The following is a 24,354-nucleotide window of genomic DNA, read 5'->3' on the forward strand; positions in this document are numbered from 1 at the left end:
AGGATGAAGGGAGATTTAGATCAGCAGTTCTCTGCTGGAGGTGATTTTACCGCCTTGACATTTATCAGTGTCTGGAGGTGTTCTTGGTGATTGGAACTGGGGGACCATCACGAGTCTAGTGAGAAGAGGGTAGTTGATGCTGAAACCCTACAATGCACAGCACAGCCCAACAGCAAAGACTTGGCCCTAAATGTCACTCGTGCTGCTGCTGAGAAGCCTTGCTTGAGGGGAACATGAGAAAGCAGCCAGGATGGGAAGTTTGTGTTGAGAGCAGTAAGGATATGAGGGCTTGGGAGAAAAAGAACCCATACCTTTTCTTTGTTTTGTATGTGAGAGCCCGGTACAGTGTTAGGCTGAGAGAATCAAGCTGGCAAGTGCGTTTATTTCTAAATTTGACTTGAATTAGTTTATAAATACAGCATTTTAAAATAGTTTTCTTCCTGATTATACAAGTAAAACTTGGAAAGAAAAAAAAATATAAAGAAAAGCAAAACAAAAAATTATAGCTCACAATTCCTAGCTTTTTAATATTTTGATTTATTTCTTCAAATCTTTTTTCTTTTTTTTCTTTTTTTTTTTTTTTTTTAAGATTTTATTTGTTTATTTGACAGAGATAGAGACAGCCAGCGAGAGAGGGAACACAAGCAGGGGAAGTGGGAGAGGAAGAAGCAGGCTCATAGCGGAGGAGCCTGGTGTGGGGCTCGATCCCATAACGCCGGGACTACACCCTGAGCCGAAGGCAGACGCTTAACCGATGTGCCACCCAGGCGCCCCCAAATCTTTTTTTCTTGCATGAGAATGTATGTGCGTGTTTTATTTCTTTTTATAAGATAATAGGGGTCACATTGTTAAGTATATTTATCTGGCATTATCTCTAGTTCTTCATGTCTCACTTTGATTTCATGATGTATCTTTTTGATAAGCCCTCTTGTCTTCTCTTTCCTCTCTTCAAATCCATATTACTTCTTAAAATTACAAAGAAAATCAAGGGTGCCTGGGTGGCGCAGTCGTTAGGCATCTGCCTTCGGCTCAGGGCATGATCCTGGCATTCCCGGATCGAGCCCCACATCAGGGTCCACCTCTAGGAGCCTGCTTCTTCCTCTCCCACTCCCCCTGCTTGTGTTCCCCCTCTCACTGGTGGTCTCTCTCTGTCAAATAAATAATCTTTTAAAAAAAAAATTACAAAGCAAATTATCGTTTCTGGTTTTCTGCTTTAATGTTAGAGTATTTTCTAGTGATTTCCTGTTAGCAGTATCAAAGCACACTTTGACATGTTTTTTTTTAAAAGATTTTATTTATTTATGCGACAGAGATACAGCCAGCGAGAGAGGGAACACAAGCAGAGGGAGTGGGAGAGGAAGAAGCAGGCTCATGGTGGAGGAGCCTGATATGGGGCGCAATCCCATAATGCCAGGATCACGCCCTGAGCCGAAGGCAGACGCTTAACCGCCGTGCCACCCAGGCGCCCCACACACTGTGACATTCTATGTTGTATTTGGTGATGCCTGACTATAGCCAGGACCTCTCTGCCCCACATCTTGTATTGGGTTTAGACCATTTCATTGTTTCCATATATTCTCCCAGCGTTAAGAATTGTTCACACATTACACACATCGTGAATTGGCCTACATCTCCTGGCCTCTTTTCATTTTCCACGTTTGTCGTCAAGCTCTTTGCTGCCTTTGGCAAGGATCCAGAAATGAGCAAAGTCGGCAGCATAAATTAATACATCCCTAATGCAGGGCATTATCTTGAAGTTGTTGAAAGTTTTAAAAAACTAATAAATAAAAGAAAGCTTAAAAGTATATACAAATGTGAAATATGTAGTATAGATAAAAGTATATATACTTATAAGTATAGATATGTACTTATAAATATATACAAGTATATAGCGAAACACAGAAAACAAAAATGGCTGCTTAGGCAGCCAACTTACATTGCAGAGAGAAGAAACCAATATATGGTGTTCCAAAACTGGTGAGTGCAGGTTTTAAGTATTTTCCACAGTCTGGGGTGTTTAAAAAAATATCTTATTTTGGCATCTTTTTAGTCTTATTCAAAGAGATACTAATATAAATGTAAAACGTGCTGCTATAACACAGGTTTTGTACCATTATTTAGGTATTGGAGTTTTGAAAGTGATCTTAGAAACAGGCAGTTTTTACTGATGTTAATTTATATTATCAGTTTCCATGTTAGCATATAAGCTAGAAAGCCAACTTGTAGGCTTGTTCTATTCAAGACTTAAATTCCTTCAGGGGCGCCTGGGTGGCTCAGTCATTAAGCATCTGCCTTCAGCGCAGGGCGTGATCCCAGAGTCCTGGGATCGAGCCCCACATCAGGCTCCTCTGCTGGGAGCCTGCTTCTTCCTCTCCCACTGCCCCTGCCTGTGTTCCCTCTCTCGCCCTGGCTGTCTCTCTCTCTGTCAAATAAATAAATACAATCTTAAAAAAAAAAAAAAGACTAAAATTCCTTGTAACAGGAATTTTCATTTGTCCTTTTTTCTGTAGGGGTGTGGTTGCTCTCCAGACACTGCGAAAATTGGTTGAACTTACTCAGAAGCCAGTCCATCAGCTCTTTGACTACATCTGTGGTGTGAGCACAGGTAATTACTGTTTTATGGAAGCCCTGGGTCCCAGCCGTAGGCATTTAAAATCATGGTCACTCTCTGGGGCTCCTGGGTGGCACAGCGGTTGAGCCTCTGCCTTTGGCTCAGGGCGTGATCCCGGCATTGTGGGATCGAGCCCCACATCAGGCTCTTCTGCTATGAGCCTTGCTTCTTCCTCTCCCACTCCCCCTGCTTGTGTTCCCTCTCTCGCTGGCTGTCTCTCTCTCTGTCGAATAAATAAAAATAAAATCTAAAAAAATATAAAAAAATAAAATAAAATAAAATCATGGTCATTCTCTGAATGATGGGTATTCTATGTTTTGATCATGAATAATCCTTCAGTTGGCTTAATGAACTTAATAACATGTTTATTGGGCATAAGTTATCATTCAGACGCGGTGCTTTGGGTTTTTTTTGTTTTTTTGTTGGGGGGGGCGCCTGTGCAGGTGGGGGTGAGGGATAGACAGAATCTTTTTTTTTAAAGATTTTGTTTATTATTTTTTAATAATAATTTTTTATTATATTATGTTAGACCATACAGTACATCCCTAGTTTTCCATATAAAGTTCCCTGATCCATCACTTGCGTATAACACCCAGTGCACCATGCAATACGTGTCCTCCTTACTACCCATCACCGGCCTATCCCATTCCCCCACCCCCGTCCCCTCTGAAGCCCTCAGTTTGTTTCCCAGAGTCCATAGTCTCTCATGGTTCATTCCCCCTTCTGTTTACCCGCTCCTTCCTTCTTCCCTTTCTTCTCCTACCGATCTTCCTACTTAATGTTCCATAAATGAGTGAAACCATATGATAATTAGAGAATCTTAAGCAGGCACCGTGCTCAGCAGGGAGCCCAAGGCAGGGCTTCCCCTCTTGACCATGACATCGCGACCTGAGCCAAAATCAAAAGTTGGACGCTTAACGGTGGGAGCCACCCAGGGGCCCAGGAAATTGCTTCTTATGTCATTTCTTAATCTAATTGTTTGAAGCCAGAATTTAAATTGATAAATGTTGAGAATCTATGTGTTTAAAAACCTACTTCTTAATATAGCTAGGTACATTTAAGATTGTAGTTTTGTGTTTGCATAGAAGAAATTGGCAACTTTAGAATATGATTGTTACTGCATAATTTTTTGGTTTTCCTTGAATCACCATCTGATCAATTTTTGTTCTGTTTTGTTTTTCTATTTCCTTACCTCACCTGTCACCCATCCATCCACCCAAGCCCTGTCCATGTATGCATGAAGCCCCTCAGGACACCCATAGCTGTTGCTTACGCCCTAGGTAACACTCGAGGACTATGAGGATTGTGGATCCTTGCTGTATATTTTACTGTGTGACCTGATAATTTCTCGTTTCATGTTAGTTTATCTTCATAGGCTTTCATTTCTATTTTTTTCCTCATTCTTTTGAATTAAAATAGTTCTAAGGACCACTAGCAACAAAATCAAATAATTTCTCTACATTATCTGTGTCGAGTATGGCAGATATGCCCAGAGGGCATGTTAATTGATGTTCAATTGTGAAAACTTAATGAGAGCAGTTAAAGGAATGATTCAAAAGCATAAGGAATTAGTGATTCTTATAATGTTCCCTGGAACATGAATTCCTCAAGATGGTAGGTTACAGGAAGTTGTTGGGTTGGAGGAAGTTACGCAGGTTTCTTCACAGAGGGACTTCTGAGATATTTTAAAAATACATTGTGACTCTCAGGATAGGAAAATAACATTGCCCAATTTGATTTAAATGTGGAAATGTTTCTCAAAAGAAACCTTCTCTGTGGCTGAGGTTTTTGCACTTTCTTTGAAGCTTTTACCCTGACCATTTCTGTTAAATTTTGTGGTGGTTCTGAACAGTTCACACATGTTGCTAACATCCTGCTTTGGCACCATTGTTAGTAGGTGATGCTCAATAAAGAGAACTTTAAATCACAGAGATTCATCCGTGGAGTCAAATACCAGTTTATATGATACGCACTTTTCTGTGTTTATCATAGTACCTCCTTTCCATTGTGTCTTCTGGCTCATGTTAACCTTAACTTCTACTACAGTGCTTAGAATTCCCTTTCTTTTTTTCATTTTGTATATTCTAATGTAGAAATTTTGTTGGTGCTTAGAATTTTTATGAAGTTAATATATTTAGTCTAAGGGTAATAATATCCTTACCAGTTTAATAAAATTTAATTTTAAAATACCTGCTCATCTTTATAGTAGCTCTACTTAAAAGGCAGTTAATTTTTTGGCAAGTTATTTCTTGTGTTAATCAGGGATTTTCTGCAAATTGAAAAAAGTAATTTCTACTATATAGTTGTGCCATTCAGTTTATTTGAAAATGGAAGCTGTTTTATCTTTTACTAGAATAAGACTGAGTATAATAAAATACATACAGTATTTAAAATGCATTATGATAATGAGTTCCTGTTCTTTTTCTTTGTTGGTAATCTCACAGTAAGCTGTGATGCTGTGTAGGTCTTTGCCCCCCATCCCCAAAGCTTTCTCTCCTTGTTTCTCAAACTTAGTTCAGGGTTAGGCCAGTTAGGACACTAGGTGGCAGTGTGTCCTACCAAGTGCGGCTAGGATATGAAAGCTATTTAAAAGGATATCCCAGAGACCTAATTTCCTTAATTATTTTATTCCCTGGACCAACTCAAAGGAGTAATTATTTTAATGAATTGGTAAGTTGTCAAATATACTGTATTCTGTGACTGAAACTAAGGAATTTATTAAGGTTAGAATGTTATTGACCATGATACCTTAATTATGTAATATTTAATTTTATGTAAACAATCCCATATTTTAAAATTAATACTCATCATCATTGGTTAACATTTATTTAGTCCTTATTGAGGCCGGGTAAAACCCTTTACATGTGTTATCCCTATATAAGAACGTCATAAATTTTCGTTATTATCCTTATAGATGAAAAAACTGGGGCTCTGAGAGGTTAAATAGTTGGTCCCAGATGGCACAGAAAGTATCAGAGCTAGAATTTTAACCAGGTCTGTGACTCAGGAAGTCTTACAAGTATTGTAATGTCGATGCTGATAAAAACTAAGCATTCTTTCTTTCAGGTGCTATATTAGCATTTATGTTGGGATTGTTTCATATGCCCTTGGATGAATGTGAGGAACTTTACCGAAAATTAGGATCTGATGTCTTTTCACAAAATGTCATTGTTGGAACAGTCAAAATGAGTTGGAGCCATGCATTTTATGACAGTCAAACATGGGAAAACATTCTTAAGTAAGTTATTTGTCATTTTTTTAAAAAAAAGTTTGATTCTATAAATAATATGTGCATATTATTTTAAACATGAAAAAATTAAAAAGAATATTAAATTATTGATCCCAGTGATTAGAGATAACCACTGTTAATATTTTGGTGTGTAATTCCAGTCACTATTCTTTTTTTTGAGTTCATGTGTGAGATTTGTATGTAGATGCAATTGCCATTTTAAAAATTGAGACCATATTATAAATAGACATGCTTGCACCTGTTGTTTTTACTTAACATATTAGTCCTTTTCAAGTCATTAATGGATAGCTTTCTAAAACATTAATGATTTTTAAACATTTTTTCCAGATAACTATAACTACTCACTTTCAAAAATACGTAGTTGAAACCTTTAAAATCACCCACAGTCTTATTCAGAGCTGTGGACTTTGCAATATATTTTCTTCTAGTCTTTTTTCTAGGCTGTATATGTTTTCATACACACTTTATTTTTATTTTATTTTATTTTTTTAAAATTTTTTAGAAGATTTTATTTATTTATTTGACACAGAGAGAGAGAGACAGCCAGCGAGAGAGGGAACACAGGCAGGGGGAGTGGGAGAGGAAGAAGCACTCCCAGCAGAGGAGCCTGATGGGGGGCTTGATCCCAGGACTCTGGGATCACGCCCTGAGCCAAAGGCAGACGCTTAACGACTGAGCCACCCAGGCACCCCTTATACACACTTTTTTAAAAGATCTATTTATTTGAGAGGGAGAGGGAGAGGTGGGGAGGGGCAAAGGGACAGAGAGAATCTCAAGCGGACTCCCCACGGAGCCTCACATGGGGCTCGATCCTATGACTCTGAGATCCTGACCCGAGCCAAATTAAGAGACACTTAACCGACTGAGCCACCCAGCACCCCTCATACACATTTTATATAGCAGAGATTATATTGTAGTTGCAATTTTATGTCTTTTCCCTTTTTTCCATCGTTACGAAAATCTCTTGACAAATTTTAAATATTACACTCCATAGTGTGATGGTGCCATGTTTTCTGAACCATTTAATTTAAGATACTTAGGTTCTTATTTTTTTGTGATTATGAACAATGGTGGGATAGGCGTAACTATATAATAAAAGTTTGTAAAATAGACTGTAAAACCAGTCTCTGTTGTGAAATGTGTTTTTCTTTTTACTCATTAGAGTATTTTCATATATTTGCATATTGCTGTTTCACCGATGCTTCTTCAAAGGCTTCATTATTTTTAATCATAGCATTAATAACCTTTCTAAGTGTGGTTAGTTGTGGTTTTTTCCCTTTTTTTTTTTTTCCACCCAGCTTTTGCTGTACAGCATACCACTACAAAACTTACTGGTTTAAAACAACCTGGTTCTGTGGTGTAGTGTTTGTTCTGTTCTTGTTTAAACTCACTCGCACACCACAACTGAGGTGGCTGGGACGCCAGTCTCTCTCTCCACATGGTCACTCTCGTTCTGGATTTCATCTTGTTAGACTGGTCTGAGTCTCCAGAGGGCAGGCCCTGTTGCATGAATATTTATCAAACCTCCATTTAATGGCATGTTTGCTGATGTCCCTTGGCCATAGCCACTCAAACGTGGGGCCTGTAAGAAGGGACTTTTCACAAGGGTATGGGTATCAAGAACTGATTCATTATTGTTATCTACCTCATCTACTCTCTGGCTTTGTCTTTTTTCCCCCTCTTAATTATTGAGAGCATATTTCTGCTTATTTTTTTTTAACTGTAATAATGATTTTGTGTTAAATTATAGTGGAATCTAGAAACTTTGAGGGCTTTTTTTTTGTTGTTGGTATTTTCACATCTCTCTGAAATAAGCAATTAATGTTCCTGACTCTTCAAATTTATATTCATAATGTACTGCCCTAAAGCTTTCTGCTTCTGTTTATAAAATCAAGGTTTAAAAAAAAAAATTGGAATTTTGCTTAAAGTGTAAAAGCAACATGCTGGCAGGGTCTCTGTCCCAATTTTACAGCAAGATGTCTGTGAAAAGATAAAGATCCTTAGAGGAATACATATGCAGAAGAGACATAGATCAGGTTGGGAAAGACAAAGATCTTGTCTGCTTTAGAAAGTATTTTACATTGATACTTATGAAAGATTATGAAAGGTAGATCACTACCTAATTTGTACATATACCTGTATGTGAAGTTCACCAACAGTCTGTTTTTGAGGATTGTGAATATTGTTTGAAAAAAAAGTCATTAGAAACATTTTTTTTTTCTTATTGAGGCAAGTTGGTAAAAAACATAGTCGCTATATCCAGTACAGGGGAAAATATACATATTTTTAAGTCAGGAAAAAAAATCCCTGAAATGAAACTCCCTTATAAAATGGAATTGTGGAAATGGCTGCCCAAGGACAAGGTCTGTAATGTTGTTGTAATTCAGAGCCCAGCTCCATGATTTAAAAAGCATTTTGTAGGAGTGACATTGGCTCTGTATTGCTAAAACCAGTCTAAATGTCCTGGTCTGGTTTTTAGATTACTCTGTTACTAGCCTACATACTTCTGCAGTTTTATCTCAACACAGCTCCTTTATCCCTCAGGAGGACCCTGAAAACAGCCGGTTTATTCTGCCTCAGCGCCTTTTTTTACCCCTTAGATGGGGTTGAATGCATTGCGTTGTCGTCTTTTGGTGTCCTTCTCAAGGTCCACTTCAACTATATATTGCTTTATGGGCATTACTTGTACCATCAGGCACCTGGAGGAGATTTTTATATTTCTTTTTTGTTGCTCATAGTACTTTGAACAAAGCCCTGGGCAAACAGTATTTGCATAGTGTATGTTCCCTGATGTTAGGAGATACAATCATTTTGATATAATTTAATTTTCCTTCTTTAATAAAGGGATAGAATGGGATCCTCACTAATGATCGAAACAGCAAGAAACCCTACATGTCCTAAGGTAAGTTTGGGGTCTTAAATATAACACCAACTTGGAACTGAGGGTCAGGCGAAAGCATTTATTCTAAAGGTCCATTACTAAGAGAAACATTTCTTAGGAACCTCTTTTAATAGATTATACTGATTCCTTACATCTTGGGCCATTTTATGAACATACAGGATGTGGTCATTAGACCTCTTCCTATATCCAGTAAAAGCATAACAAAAGTTTAAGAATATGAAAGACTAGGACTTAAAAATAAAGAAGAATTATTTTATCATAAGGTTAATCAAATCCAGTGATTTAAGAAAAATTGTAGCATTTCCTCCCCCCAGACTTTTTAAAAGAAATTTCATGTGCCTGTAAATATATTATGTTAGATTAACAAACAAATAGAATCCCAGTTTTAAAAATGTTAATACCACTAGACTATGTCTCATGTGGCTTCTCTTTGTATCTATTTTGTTTGAAACCCAATAATCTGAGTATTGCTTGAGTTCTGTGTTCTTTAATAGTACTTGTTGTTTGATTAAGGAATAGCATTAATGGACTTACGAATCCCTTGTAGCTTGTATTTATTCTTGGGTAACAAGCTGTAACTGTGAAAAATCAAGTACAGCTCCCTTTATTTCTCTTTCACTCTTGCTTGTTCAAAATCCATTCATTCTTTAGATGCTAATTCTGAGCCCAATGTGTCAACACTGTGCCAGGCACTCTGGAGACCTTAGTGAGTAAATGCAGACATGGAGTTTATAGTCCAGTAGGGCAAAGTAGGCATCTGTCAGTTAATCACACAGACGAGATGTAATTTCCCTGAAATAAATGCTATGGAGTACAAAAACAGTTGTCTGAAAGCATATATTTACAGGGACAGGAGGGAAGGCTATTCTAAGGAAAGGAGGTTTGAGATCTCAGCGTGCAGGCTGATGAGTAGGAGCAGTGCTGGCAAAGGGCAGGACCTGTGCAGGAGGAGGCACAGAGAGGCACCGGAACTGAGAGCCCCAGGAGACCAGAGCCTGAGGATTCAAGGGCGGGCGTGCAAAATGGGAGCGAAGTGACAGATGAATCAGACCAGCAGGGCCTTGGAGGCCATGTTACTGAGATGCACACAGGTCTTTTGGAGAAGATCCCAGGGTGCGCTCCACGCCTCTTGGTTGTTCCCCAGTATCTTCAGACCTGTTTGTTTGTGTTTCAGTCGTGGGAGTTGCCAACTTTAAATAAAAGACTAGAGTAGGTGTAAGGGAACTTTAGCCACCTCAAAAAGTAATTCACTCGTGATGAAGGGGTTTATCATGTTTTCCCACACAATTCTTAATTCAGCCTGTCTATAGACTAAGTAATAGACCCCCTGGATTTTGGTGTAAGACCAACTCTTACCCATGGTGGCCTAGAGACACTTGGATCACTCATAGGATTTGAGGATATCTCCTTTGGTTTATAAAATAGCAAAGCAGACAAGCCTCTGGCAGGGCTTGACACGGAACCCGAATAACTGGCCTCTTCCATGCCTTTCAGCATCTTAAGTTTGTATTAGAGGTCATTAACCAGTACAATACATTTTACATTAATTCAGCTGACATCAACAAAATCTGAGACCCAAGGTGATCAGTATTAGCTATTTTAATTAAAAATTACCCAGCTACCAGTTATTAACTATGAAAAGAAAGCCTCGAGAGTTTGTATATTGTTACATTCAGTTACTAAAGTCATAATGCTTTCAAAGAGAACAGAAGCAAAGACTAATTTGTAAATGATATTATGAAAATAGCGTATTTATTTTTCTTTGAGTAGCTTGTATTCATTGCTATTACTGCTGCATCGATTATCATATAAAGATTTGCAAGTTTGTGTCTTCCTGATGTCTTCTTAAATGGCTAATCAAGTCATGTAGTTAATAATATCTTTTATTATTGTTGTCTTACAATACATTTCTCAAAATTGTCCCAGTCCTTGTAACATCTACTGTCCCATAAAGAAATACCTAGTTAGATCATGTTCACTTTGCTTAACATCATATTTATCTTATACATTTATCTTGATGGGTAGAATTGTAGATTGTTCATTCACACTTCTGAATAATATTTAATTTTTTACAGATCCCAGATACTTCTGTTTACAATGGGTATTGTTCACTTTTTGCTTTACTAGGTAGCTGCAGTAAGTACCATAGTAAACAGAGGGATAACGCCAAAAGCTTTTGTGTTCAGAAACTATGGCCATTTTCCTGGAATCAACTCGCACTATTTGGGAGGCTGTCAGTATAAAATGTGGCAAGCCATCAGAGCCTCATCTGCTGCTCCTGGCTACTTTGCAGAGTATGCACTGGGAAATGATCTTCACCAGGTAAGTTGACTGCGGCCTACCTTTTAAAAGTTCATGTGATTAAAGAATCAGCACTCATTAAATGTCACAGAGGGATTAACCAAGACTTTCTTCTTCTTCTTTACATGTGGCAAAAGATGTGCCATACAAAATGTTTTTATTTGTTGTTTGTTTTTCTTAAATCAACAAGCCTTCTGGCTTGAGAGCACATTTTAGGAAAGTTTTGTTTTTTTTTTTTGTATTTCATTTAATGTGATTCATAGCTAATTATGATTTTATTGATGGCAAAATGTAGTACATAGGATTGGCTTTCCAAATGTAATAAAAATTAAAAATAAAACACCGTCCCTGAAAACACAGAACCCAATCTGTTTGATAGTTGAGGTGGACATATTTTGAGGGAGATGATGTAGTAAAATAACAGTAAACACTCATTAAGTTAGCTGTGTGCCGGACACTTACGTAGGCCTTTGCGTGCATTATCTCATTTAACCAGCACTGCTTATGAAGCAGATAGAATTATTCCCACTTTTACAAATGAGCTATTGGAGTCTTGAGAAAGGTTAAGTAACGACAGTAGGATCACGGCTGTCAGGTGACAGGATGGGGATGCTCCCTATAATTACACTGCTTCAAAGTTTATGGCTAAATGATGTATAAAGTTGAATATCTTTTCTGGCAATATATTCCTTTTCTGTTGTGTAGACTTATTTATTTATCATAAATTTTTCCTCTGTCAAGTTTTTCCCATTATGAAATGTTAATTCATAACTTACTAAATGATAAAAAAGTCACTAAAGCTTTTGAGCTCATAGTTCCAAAATATATGTTTTATAGATGCTTAGTTTGTAATGATACACTTAAAATCAATCTCATTCAAGAGAGCTATTAACCTTAACTTTCTAGTCAGTGAGGTATTTGTGCTCTTATTTATTTGGTATTTAAATATATGTTGAGAAGAAAACTGTGTTGACAAGGGTCTTCGGATGTCCTTCAGAAGCTCATACGTAGATCTTCTCCATGAACTACGTATCAACTGTGTACTGTTAATTTACGTGTGTCAGTATTGTAATAACTAAAGCATTTATCAGTTTTATTTCCTCCTGTATTTTTATTATATGTTAGACATATTTTTAAATATTATGGTCAGCTGTCCCATTTTTTTCTTTATATCTAGAAGTAATGTCATAATCTTTGTAGTTACAAGATTAACCTAGGTTTCCTTTTGTCTTTGGAGTCAGTTCAGACCTTCTTACTTTGTCCAGTCAGTCATCGTTGAGTTATGTAAGGCACTTCCCCTTCTCGCCTTTCTCTTCTCTTCCACCTACTGAAGGCAGAAAGTGCGAGCTGTAGAGTTCTTCTGACATTGATTTCAAGACTTACAGGTCAAATTAAAATTTTTATTTTAAAAGGTTCCTTGCTGTTTTTAACAACAATTTCTGCATATTCTTATTCTTACCAGATTGTAAATGGAGAAATAATTTAGACAGTGTTTTCAAAATAGTGTTAAGATTTATAACGTATCTTTAAGGTGTTTGTCATGCTACAAATTTGCAGTTAAGCCAAATATTAATGAAAGTCTCAAGTGATAAGTTACTGCATTTCAGGACCATATATGTTCCCAGACTACAAAAGAAGTTATCTTGTTTGCTTTTTATTCTTTAAGTGGAAATAGTTTCAAAGTTTAATTCAGTACATAATAACAAACCAAAGTATTTCAGTGGTTATTTATCCATTTCATTTAGACTAGTGATATTTCTTTTCACGCTTAGCCATTTTTATATTGATGATCTTAATCTACAGATTAAAATAGCTTATTATATGAAATTTATGTAAAGTGTGTAACCACATGTACAGAGAATAAATATACTTTCATGTAAATCGGTGACTTGACTCCAGGAAGATTTGTACGTCTAGTTAATGTTCACGTGAAATCTGGATTCTAAGCAAACCCTATTTTTAAGAATATTTTTCTTACTGCCTGTTCTCTTCCAAACCTTAGGAAGAAATGGGATATTTTTCTATTCGAAAGATGCTGTGAAAGATTGATTAGGGTATTCTAACATGTGAATGATCTTGATTGCTTAAACAAAAAACATTCAAGTGAAGTTCCTTTCCAACCCTTCAGAAATTGTTAAGAAGTTTAAAACTAAAATATGGTCCTTACTTATTACAATCCTCTTATCCTAAGTTCTTTGAATATATTGAGTTATTTCCAGACTCATTTTTAAAATCTCTTTTAACTGTCATGTCTGACTAAGTTTTAATGTAAGTTACTTCATATCCTTTTGGAACCATGTAAAGTATAAAATACAGACTAATACTCTGAGCAGTTATTGAAAGTAGTGCCATAATTAAGGGGTGTGAGTAGGTAGATGTGTAGATTTCATTTGCCTTTGCCTATAAAGAGAAGAGTATTATTATGGTATTTACCTACATGTCCCAGAAAATTATAATGAGAATTCTTTTTGAGTAGCTTTCCAGTATTTCTTCTCTCCCTTTGCCCAAGTAGCATCATGTTTATCTTGAAATAGTACGTTTTACACAAAATTAACCCTTCTCTCTCTCTGTCTTTTTAATAGTTTTGTTGATACATAATTGGTACACAAAAAACTGGGTATATTTCATGTATACAGTTTGATGAGTTTGGCCATACGCATATCCCTTCTCTCTGATCTTTTTCCATCACCATTAAATTAAATCATTCATTCTCTGCCTTTGGAGAAAGAGCCTAATAAATTCATTTGTGCTAAAGGTTTTGATGACAGGTTCTCATATATTATTTCTCTTAGGCCTTACTGACATTTTGAAAGGTTATGTCCAGAACTCAGAATACATTAACCTAAGAGGAATTATGATAGTTCATATAAATGTTCCAGGTAAATAGTGTTTTCAGCAGAAAGAACCTGCCTAGTACCTGTCAGATTATACCTTTGCTAGGCCACAACTATTAATTTTCAGTATAACTGGTCAAAAATGTAGTGACTGCTTGCTCAGTGCCAGGCCCTGTGTTAACCATGAGGAACATAATGGTTTTAATAAGTGCCAGCTTATTGTTTGCGTTTCCTGGGTCCTACCCTCAAACTAGAAGAATATAAGTAAGCACAGTTATATAATAAGATGATAAATTCAGTAATACAGAAGCTCCTCAAAAAGTTAAAAAAAAAAAACCAAAAAACCCTACTCTACGACCCAGCTATTGCCCTACTAGTTATTTATCCCAAGGCTTCAAACGTAGTGATTTGGAGGGACACATGCACCCTAGTTTTGTAGCAGCAATGTCCTCAATAGCCAAACTATGGAAAGAGCCCAGATGTCCATCAACAGATGAATGGATAAAGAAGGTGTGGGCACACACACACAATGGAGTGTTACTCAGCCATCAAAAGCCATTTGCAACAACATGGATAGAACTAGAGGGTATTATGCTAAGTGAAATCAGTCAGTCAGAGAAGACAAATACCATAGGATTTCACTCATATGTGGAATTTAAGAAACACAACAGATGAACATAGGAGAAAGGGAGGAAAACTAAAAGACAAGAGAGGGAAACCATAAGAGACTCTTAACTATAGAGAAGAAACTGAGGGTTGAAGGGGAAGTAGGCAGGGGATGGGCTAACTGGGTGACAGGCATTAAGGAAGGCATTTGTGATGAGCACTGGGTGTTACATGCAACTGATGAATCCCTAAATTGTACCCCTGAAACCAATACTACACTATATGTGAACTAACTTGAATTTAAATAAAATCTTGAAAAAATAAATTCAGTAGTGAAAACATGCGTAGGGTTAAGAAGTCATACTGAAGATGTGGCTTATTCTGTCAGGATTGGCTTTACAAAGACATTTCCATTCCACTTGAGATCTAAAGAATGAAAAGCAGGGTAGGATAGGGATGGAATTGGGCGGGGTGGGGGGAGTGGAAACCGGGAAGGATTGTTGAATGGTTTTAGAGTNTTCCATTCCACTTGAGATCTAAAGAATGAAAAGCAGGGTAGGATAGGGATGGAATTGGGCGGGGTGGGGGGAGTGGAAACCGGGAAGGATTGTTGAATGGTTTTATTCTTTTTGGGGTGATAAAAACTTTTTGGAAATACATAGTTGTGATGGTTGTAAAACATTCTGAATGTAATTAATGCCACTGAATTGTAACCTTAAAAATGCTTAAAAGGACCAGTTTTATGTTTTGTGTATTTTACCATAATAAAAAAGAAAAAAATTTTTTAAACTCGAAAATATAATACCTAAGATGAGAGGCTTAGGAGAAGTTCACATTGCACAGTGGTTATTTTCTGGTAGGTACTCTGTATTATTTGTAATGATTAAATGTACATTAAAAGAATCAAAAGTATCTAAATTTTAGGGTACTAATTACATGTTTGACGTACTGCTATTAAAATACAGTTCTGTGTATACCTCTGGGAAATAAATAGCAAATTATTCAATCAATTCATTTTTCAAGTCTGTTTTACTGCAGTGTCTAGCAGTGGGCCTGGCAAAACCAAATACACAATAAGTAGATAACTGAATATGAGTACCTAAGTGAAGGAAATACCATGGTCATACCAATAGCCTGATGACTTTCTGATAGACAAGGCACAGGAGTGGGCTAAGTAGCTTAAAGGAGCTCAAGGGACGGTGTGCCTCACCATAGACTGGAGTGAGCACCAAAAATCTTAACTTCCACACTTACTTGATGTAAAGTAGTAAAGTTTAAGGAACAGGAATTTACTGCCATGGCTTTTAAAACCATTGGAAACCTGGCAACTTTTCAGTTTGGGAGTGATTTTACTATTATCAATTCTTGCTAAACCTTGTTTGCCCCTTCTTATCTTTTCTTCCCATTTTGTGTCTTCTGATCCTTCTTGATAGGCTTTTATATAAAATAGCGCAGGAATGTCCCATCTAAAATACCGAGACAGTTAGAAGTTACATAAAGTGTAACTGTAGAATTTAAAATAAAAGTAGTTTTGGGCGCCTGACTGGCTCAGTTGGGGGAATATGGGACTCCTGATCTCAGGGTTGTGGGTTTAAACCCTACGTTGGGTGTGGAGATTACTTAAAAGTAAAATGTTAAAAAAAAAATTAAGATAAAAGTAGTTTTAAAAGAGGTAACTTTCTTGCTGAATTAGAAATGAAATGTTACCTCTAATATGTGATGGGTATGGTTCTAATGTCCTAGTAATTGAAAACAAAAGATGAAGTTGAAAGGATTAAATTAAAATTAGAAGCCTTTAGGAAATAATTATTACTACCTACATTCAAGGAATCCTAGTAGGGTTTTACAAAGTTAAACAGTACAAATAGCCAATGTAAGACTTTGAACAGATACATAAAGATAACTAACTTTAAAAATAGTTCCTTTCAACTGGTGAATGATAAACTGATGCATCAAAGTAGCTAAATATTACTCAGCAATAAAAAGGAATGAATTACTGGGCTGTCCCGTGACATGGATGGATCTCAGAAGCATTATTCTAGGTGAAAAAAAACAAACTCAAAAGACTACATACTGTATGATTTCATGTATCTTGATAACAAGAGCTAATGTGTGACCTTGGGAAGTAGATGGAAGAATGGTTTTTGAAAATGAGAGGATTGAGGAACTGAGAGTCTAGTCTAGGGTGTTCTAAAGATGAAAAGTCACATGGGGTATGATAAAGAATCTCTACCCTTTTCTGCATGGGATAGTAAGGAAGCCTATGAGCCATGCGCTGAACAACGTGTTGAATGAGGAGTTGATAGGTGACAGCAGTGATGGTAGCGTGAATTTAAGAGGCCTTAAAGCACATGAATTTTCCAAGTGGACTCGGACTAATAGTCTGGAAGGAACACTAAAGAACAAATAGGACACCATTCCCGCCTAACCACTAAGGTATATGAGATAGGAAAGAATCAACAGCTACCTGGGAAACAACATTAGGGAAGAGCCACGTCTCTCTTAAAGAGAGCATTCAGAAGAAGGTGACGTTACCTGGGAAGTTTTAGCTGTGGAACAATGTCCATACAGCCCAGTGGAAGGGTTGAAGTTGTCTGGGAAGAGTGGATGATCGTGTCGGTGGCAAGGAAGCTCAGAGATTTGAATGGCATTATTGAATGGAACAGAAGCACAGTGGAATTTAGAATGATATGAATTTAGCCCCTATTGGTTCTCTGAGGAAAGTGGGCCTAAAACACTAAAAAAAAAAAAATTCCACCCTCCGTAGTGATCATTTTCAGCAGGTACAGTCTCAGTTCATCTGCTTCGAGCTCAGCACACACAAGGATAGCAGTCCCTAAAGCTGTAGTGTCTGCGTGCTCTTTGGCCGGGCATGCGGTAGATGGACATTTCAGTTTTTAATGAAAGGACTGAAACTGTCTGCTTGGTGTCAGAGAAGCTTTACTACAGTCTCAGCCTGCCCTGTGGTGTGTTTTTAGTTTAGGATTCTGATCTTTTGCTGTATTCTCTGCTATGATCCTTTGAGTAGGAATGATATAACTATATTACTATGGCATTTACTGTTTTACTAAGATGTACACTGAAAATTAAGTCTATCGAGTCCGTAATAAAGAGCACGTGTGCTGCTATGTCTTCATTCTGCTTCTGATACAGATTTCTTTCTTCCTGAGTCTAGACAAGGGAGAGAAACTTTACTCTCGTCAGGACATCTACTGCCAGTCAGGTGGCAGATGACATGAATCCATGGCTCCCTTTTCTTGTATCCCAGGCCTGGGGCCAGTCACAGGCCAGTTGTCTGCAGTCTTTTAGTTCTCAGAGACCATCCCAGCTTAAGCCTAGCTCAGCCACAAAGTGACTTTATGAAAAGAGCTAAAGACCTGAAATATGGTGGACCCATGAATAAATGGGCCCCCGTTGACAAGAGATGACAAGGCTTTTCTCATGAAAGTCACAAACGTGGAAATATGAACCACATTCTTTTGAAGAGATGTAGTTAGTGATGGAGATCGCACCTCAGGGAAAGGTAGAGATTAGATTGAAAATGGCAGCAAACAACCCACCCAAAAATGGAGAACAGAGCAAGCAATGAAAACACATGATGAAACAGTTTCTCTGAGAATCCACACAGTCCTGTGTATCTCTGTTACCCCAGAGGCATCATAAAGCTACTCATTGGGGATGAATGCTATATGCATACGATAACTTTGGCTTTTGGGCTTTTTAGGAGGCGTAACTTTCTAACAGTTTGTAGCTTTTCAAAATTGAGTGGCTACGCAAATACCAAGTGACGTTTATCCCAGCAGTGCAAGGCTAGCTGTATACTTTCTGTCTGCAGGTTTTACCCTTCTTTCCTCCTGAAGTCTTCAAAATAATAGTTATTATTTATAGTAATAAGTGCTTAGAAACACAAAGTTTGCCTACTTCGTTTAGATTCTAATTGCATTATAATGAATGCAATTCTTTGAAATTATATTGTTGATAAAGTTTCAGTGAAATTAGTTGAGTTAATATGGTTATATTTGACTTGTGAATGAAGAGCTAGTTTTAATTGTTTGGTAGAACCCACAATTGGTCTGTTAGGTTTTATATAGAATCTGCAGTTACCACTAAACAAGAATAGTATCTTTTAAAAATGTTCATTTTAGTAGTTTTGAGAAAAATATACAAAGCAATCAAGAAAGTTGTTAAAATTACTTTCATAATAGGAAAGGAAAGCTTAATGAGGCCAGTGAGCTTTCTCACGTTACCCTTTTCTGAAGCTGTACTATATAAAATAAATTCACTTAAAGGACCTCCTTGTCTTCAAATAATTTGTTGTTCAATTTATTATATCGTTAAGCTCTCCTTGTGAGTACATTTAAGCCTTTTTAAAATACAATTTTTGTCTTCATATTTGTAAAATAGAATTTCACTTTTAAGAGTTCTGCACTGTATTTTCTTGACTTATATTTTGCAGGATGGAGGTTTGCTTCTGAATAACCCTTCGGCACTAGCAATGCACGAGTGTAAGTGTCTCTGGCCTGATGTCCCGTTAGAGTGCATAGTGTCCCTGGGCACTGGGCGTTACGAGAGTGATGTGCGGAACTCCGTGACATACACGAGCTTGAAGACCAAGCTGTCCAATGTTATCAACAGTGCTACAGATACGGAAGGTTAGTCTGTCTGTTTGCCACGTTAAAGCACTTTAACTTCTAGAGTTCAGTGTTTGGTAGCCTGTGCCGATGCTACCTACAAAAGAGTATGTTACATCTGTGTGGGGGTGCTCAGGAAGCAGAGGGGACCCAATCTTTTGTTGTTTTCATTTCTCCACGCTCATGTCTTTTAAGTGACCCTTGAATGGAGACTCTTCTTTCTCTGTGTGCTAGTACTTCCGTTGCCTGTGTACAGTTGGAGAAGTATCTACAGCTGGGTTAGCACAAAGGTTCGGTTGGAGACTCCTAAAATATATATTGAATCATGTCTTTATCCTGCTCAGTGCCCTCTAGGCTTCCCATCACACTTAGAATAAAATCCAAAATCCTCATTCACTGAAATTTAGCAGGCCCTTTAAGACCTAGCCTTTGGATATATCTCCTCCCCATTCCTCACATGTGTCCCCTCTACCAGGTCTGGCTCAGAAGTCTCTGGCTTTGGCCCTCTGCATTTGCTGTGCCCTCTCCATGTGAGGTCTTCCTTCAGATTTACGCTTGATTCACTCCCCTGTTTCATGCAGGTCTCTGCTCAGATGGCACTTCCTCAGAGAGACCATTCCCAGTTCCTTTCTGTCCCCCGCACTATGTCATTCTACCCTCTTACTCTGTTTCTTTCTCTCTCTCTCTTTTTTAACATAAAGCATTTCTCTCATCACATGGATGTTTATTACATATTTGCTTGTTTCATTGCTTATTATCTCTCTCTCCCATGAGAACGTAAGGTGGGGGGTTATCCAGTCGACTGTGTTGACTGTGATGCCGGGCACATAGTAGGCAGTGAGTATTTGTGGAATGTCTAGTTTCGGCCTTGAGGTCTGGATCTCCTTATTTTGTTATTTTATTTTCAAGTCTTTTGTGAAATCTGTTATTCAGTTCTCTAAAAGAATTGTTACCACTCCAGCCCCTTGCTTCTGAATCTCATTGTTTTCATACATTGTGTTATTGGCTGAATCTTTAGCCCACATGAGGATATTAAACTCCCCATTAAGGATTTTTCACTGTCTGAAATGTTGTCAGATCAACAAAACAGTCCTTTTTCTCTTTTCCCATCACATTTTATTTTCTTAGGTCACAGCACAAATGCATTTGACTTACACCTGAATACTGAACTTCTGAATGTCTACAGTGAAATAAATGCCTATGGCATCATAAGACAGTTTTCTTAAATATGACATGACATTCCTTCTGTGATACATGTGGCATATTTTTATGTACATGCAAGTGAACAGTTAAGATTGAATAGTGCTTGATCTAGGACTTAAAAATAGTAAAAGAGGGGCACCCGGGTGGCTCAGTCAGTTAAGCGTTCGACTCTTGATTTCAGCTCAGGTCATAATCAGGGTCGTAAGATCGAGCCCTGCATGGGGCTCTGTGCTGAACATGGAGCCTGCTTAAGATTCTCTCTCCCTCTACCTCCCCTGCTCATGTGTGCTCTCTCTATATAAAATAACAATAATAATAATAAACATAGTAAAAGAAAATTTCTTAATATTTTTCATTAAACTATGGAATTAACGCGGTTGTTATCAAGAAGCATATTTCTAGGTCTGTACAGTAGTCTTATTTTAAGCAGTCTGCTGAGAAAAAGCTTTAATCAGTCTCAAAATACTTGTCTGCGTATCTGGTGCGCATCATGTGATGGGGCTAATTTGAAATTTTCAAGAAGCGAGTAATGCTGTTTCCGCATACTTACACCCTTGTTAATGAAGAACTTGAGTGAAACACATGTAATTGCTGATACTAGATGGTTATTGACCTATAAAAACTGCAGTTTCATTTAGCTCAGTCTAATGCATTATCAATTACTAAATAAATGGTGAATAGTTGTAGATGATTAAGAGTATGAATTAAGAGGAGGAATAAGAAAACAAAACTAGATTATTGTAAACAGTTCACCAAAAAGCAAATTAGACTAGGGACGCCTGGGTGGCTTAGTCGGTTAAGCGGTCTGCCTTTGGCTCAAGTCATGATCCCAGGGTCCTGGGATGGAGCCCTGCATCAGAGCCTGCTTCTCCCTCTCCCTCTGCCTGCTGCTCCCCTTGCTTGTGCTCTCCCTCTCTCTCTCTGTCAAATAAATAAATAAAATCTTTTTAAAAAACCTAAAAAACAAATGAGACTTAGGTCCTAAAGGATAGTAGGGCTTAGAGATTTTAAAAGAGGGTTAAGACTGCCACTTCTGTCCATGATAAAATAATAGAGGCCGTGTATTTCCTCTCACCTTAAACCATTAGCAAACTGAATGGAACAGTGGTTTTCAGCCATTAGATGACAGGTGGCATGGGTTCGTGATCCCTGAGAGAAGGAAAATGAAGTAATCCCTGAGATTGCCCAGCACGCTACCTGAAAAGAGTTTCTAGGTCATAGTAAAGAGGGGGTGAACCCAAAAAAGCAGAACAGGACACAGAGTTAGAGTTCATGGAGGCCCAGGAAAACTAGAATTTGTGGGCAAAACACAACAGAGGAGGCAGCTTCACAGAGTGTTCCAGAGACCTGCAGGGGAGTCCCCTTGAGTACTGACGTGTGCATGCATGTGAGGACGTCGCCCAAGGCAGGGTGAAGAACCACCAGGAAGGATTAGACACAACTGTTCTTGGAGCTCACACAGGACCCAGAGTAGCTCAGATTTTTATCAAGTACATTAGAAGGACCTTGTAATACGCGAGATAATGCAGTGGACTTCTCAGAAGACTATTGTCTCAGTAGCAGCATCAGATTAGTTCTAGACTGAGGGCTGCTGTGGATCCACCCTAACACTGCTTAAAAGCAATCCTCAAAAAGATCAGATTGAATCCAGTTAACAGCATCTATTGTTTGAATAAAGTCAAGCAATATCAAAAGGAATACAACAAATTCCAGCACGTAAAAATATAAAAGTTCACAATGTTTGGTGTCCAATAAAAAATTACCAGGCATACAAAGAAGCAAGAAAAGACACCCTTCACCAAGAGAAAAAATCAGTGAGAATAGACCTAGCTATGAAACAGATAGGTAATTAGCAAAGACATTACAGTAACTATTAAAAACATACTTCACATGTTTACTGGGCTGGAGGAAGACTTGAGTATGATAAGGAGAGAAATGAATGATATAAAAGAGGCCCAAATCAAACTTCTAGAGGTGAAAAATACACTGTCTAAAATGAGAAATACAGCTGATAAGATTAATAGCAATTCTGCATAAAAACTTGGAGAAAACAGAAGTAGAGTAAATACTTCCCAACTCACTCTTAAGGCCAGCACAACCCTGACACCAAAACCAGGGGGGAAAATTATAAAATACATAAAAATACCAATTCCCTGTTAGTTTCCCCATGCTGAAATCCTTAAAATATACTAATAAATTGAGTTCAGCAATATATAAAAAGGAGAATACAGTATAACCAAGCAGGATTCATCCCAAGAATACAGAGATTGGTTTAACATATAAAAATCAATGAAATTTACCATGTTAAGATTAAAAAATGAAAATTTTGTGGTAGTTTCAATAGATGCAGAAAAGACATCTGACAGAACTTAGCATTCATTCATGATGAAAACTCACAGTAGGTTAGGAACAGAAGGGAACTTCCTCAGCCCGACAAAGGTCATCTATTAAACAAAAAAACATCCCTAAAGGTGTTTGAGATCAGAAGCAGGGTAAGATGTCTCTCATCACTTCCAGACAGCATTTTTACTGGAGGTCCTTTCCAGTACAGCAAGGCACTGAAAACTAAAAGGCAGATAGATAGAAATGAAGTAAATATTTATAGATAATACCATTGTCTATGTTGACAATCCTAAGGAATCTATTAAAAAGCTCCTAGAACTAACAAGTGAGTTCAGCAAAGTTGGAGAATACAGGGTCAGTAAAACTCAATTGTATTTCTGCATACTAGCAATTGGAAACAAATTAAATACATACAAAGATAAACATCATTTATAACAACATGAGAATATTAAACACTGAAGGAATTACTTATTTTAAATGATGTGCAAGACCTGAACATTAAAAGCTACAAAAATTACTGGAAGAAATTAAAGAAGTTCTGAATAAATCAGCAGATAGACCATGCTCATGAATGGGAAATCTCAGTGTTGTTTTAGTGGCACACCGCAAATTGATCTATAGACACCACCCAATTGCTGTAAGAATCCAGACAGCCTTTTTCTGGGGCAGAGGTTTAACAAGATGACTGTAAAATGTATAAGGATATGCAAAGGACCTAGAAGAACCAGAACAATTTTGAGACAGAACAAAGTTTGAGGACTTAACCTTCTGATCTCAAGACTATAAAACTCCAGTAAGCAAGGGACTGTGGTATTTGCATAAAGATAGACATATAGATCAATGGTACATAATAGTACAGAAATTGATCCATACATGTAAGCTCAAAAGATTTTTGACAAGGTAACTCAATGGTGAAGGTATAGTCTTTCCAACCAATAGTACAGGGACAGTGAGATAACTGTATTCAAAAAAGTGAACCTTTACCTTTCATACCAAATACAAAAATTAATCTGAAATGGATTATAGACTTAAAGAGTTAAAACTGTAAAACTTCTAGAAGAATACCCTGGAGAAAATCTTAATGACTTGGGTTAGGTAAAGATTTTTTAGATAGGACACAAAAAGCATGAACCAAGAAAGAAAAAATAGATAAATTAGACTTTATCAAAGTACAGATTTTGCTCTTCAAAAGATACTTTTAGTAAAATGAAAAGCTGTACACAGAAATAAAATATTAGTAAAACATGTATCTGTTCTATTACCAGAACCAAATACATAAACAGATCCAAACTATATAGAGAATTCTCACATTATATATGTGAAAAATACATAAATAACTAAGAAAATGGGCAAAATAATTCAACGGACACTTCATTGAAGAAGATGTGCAGATGAATACAAAGTACATAGGAGCTTCACACCGTTAGTCATTAGAGAAATGAGAAGTGAAACCACGAGGTTTTTGACTACACATCCTCTAGATCGGCTAAAATTAAGGCCAACAATACCAAGTTTTGCAAAGATGTGAAACAGTGGGAACTCTGATATATTAATGGTTGGAATGCAAAATGGTATGGCCATCTGGAAAATAGTGCTGTGGTTCTTAAGAGAAACATGTAACATTGTGTGTCAGCTGTACTTCAACTAAAAAAAAAAAAAAAAAAGATAAACAT

The 24,354-nt window shown here is 37.3% G+C and overlaps 1 protein-coding gene across 4 annotated transcripts in view; it reads left to right on the top strand.

The window, feature by feature from the left end:
- The window catches only part of PNPLA8 (patatin like phospholipase domain containing 8), a 46,782-nt gene that overhangs the window by 16,903 nt on the left and 5,525 nt on the right, over positions 1–24,354 (top strand). For all 4 annotated transcript variants that reach the window (XR_002144066.2, XM_019806976.2, XM_002913644.4 and 1 more), the window contains exons 5-9: positions 2,511–2,605; positions 5,678–5,849; positions 8,706–8,763; positions 10,891–11,085; positions 18,961–19,156. Coding sequence is in view for 3 of the 4 variants with exons in the window: in XM_019806976.2 (XP_019662535.1) it covers positions 2,511–2,605; positions 5,678–5,849; positions 8,706–8,763; positions 10,891–11,085; positions 18,961–19,156 (716 nt within the window). In the remaining variant the exon portion in view is untranslated. The remainder of the gene's footprint in view (positions 1–2,510; positions 2,606–5,677; positions 5,850–8,705; positions 8,764–10,890; positions 11,086–18,960; positions 19,157–24,354) is intronic.

The sequence above is a fragment of the Ailuropoda melanoleuca genome, chromosome 1, assembly GCF_002007445.2.
Source record: "Ailuropoda melanoleuca isolate Jingjing chromosome 1, ASM200744v2, whole genome shotgun sequence".
Classification (NCBI taxonomy): Eukaryota; Metazoa; Chordata; class Mammalia; order Carnivora; family Ursidae; genus Ailuropoda; species Ailuropoda melanoleuca.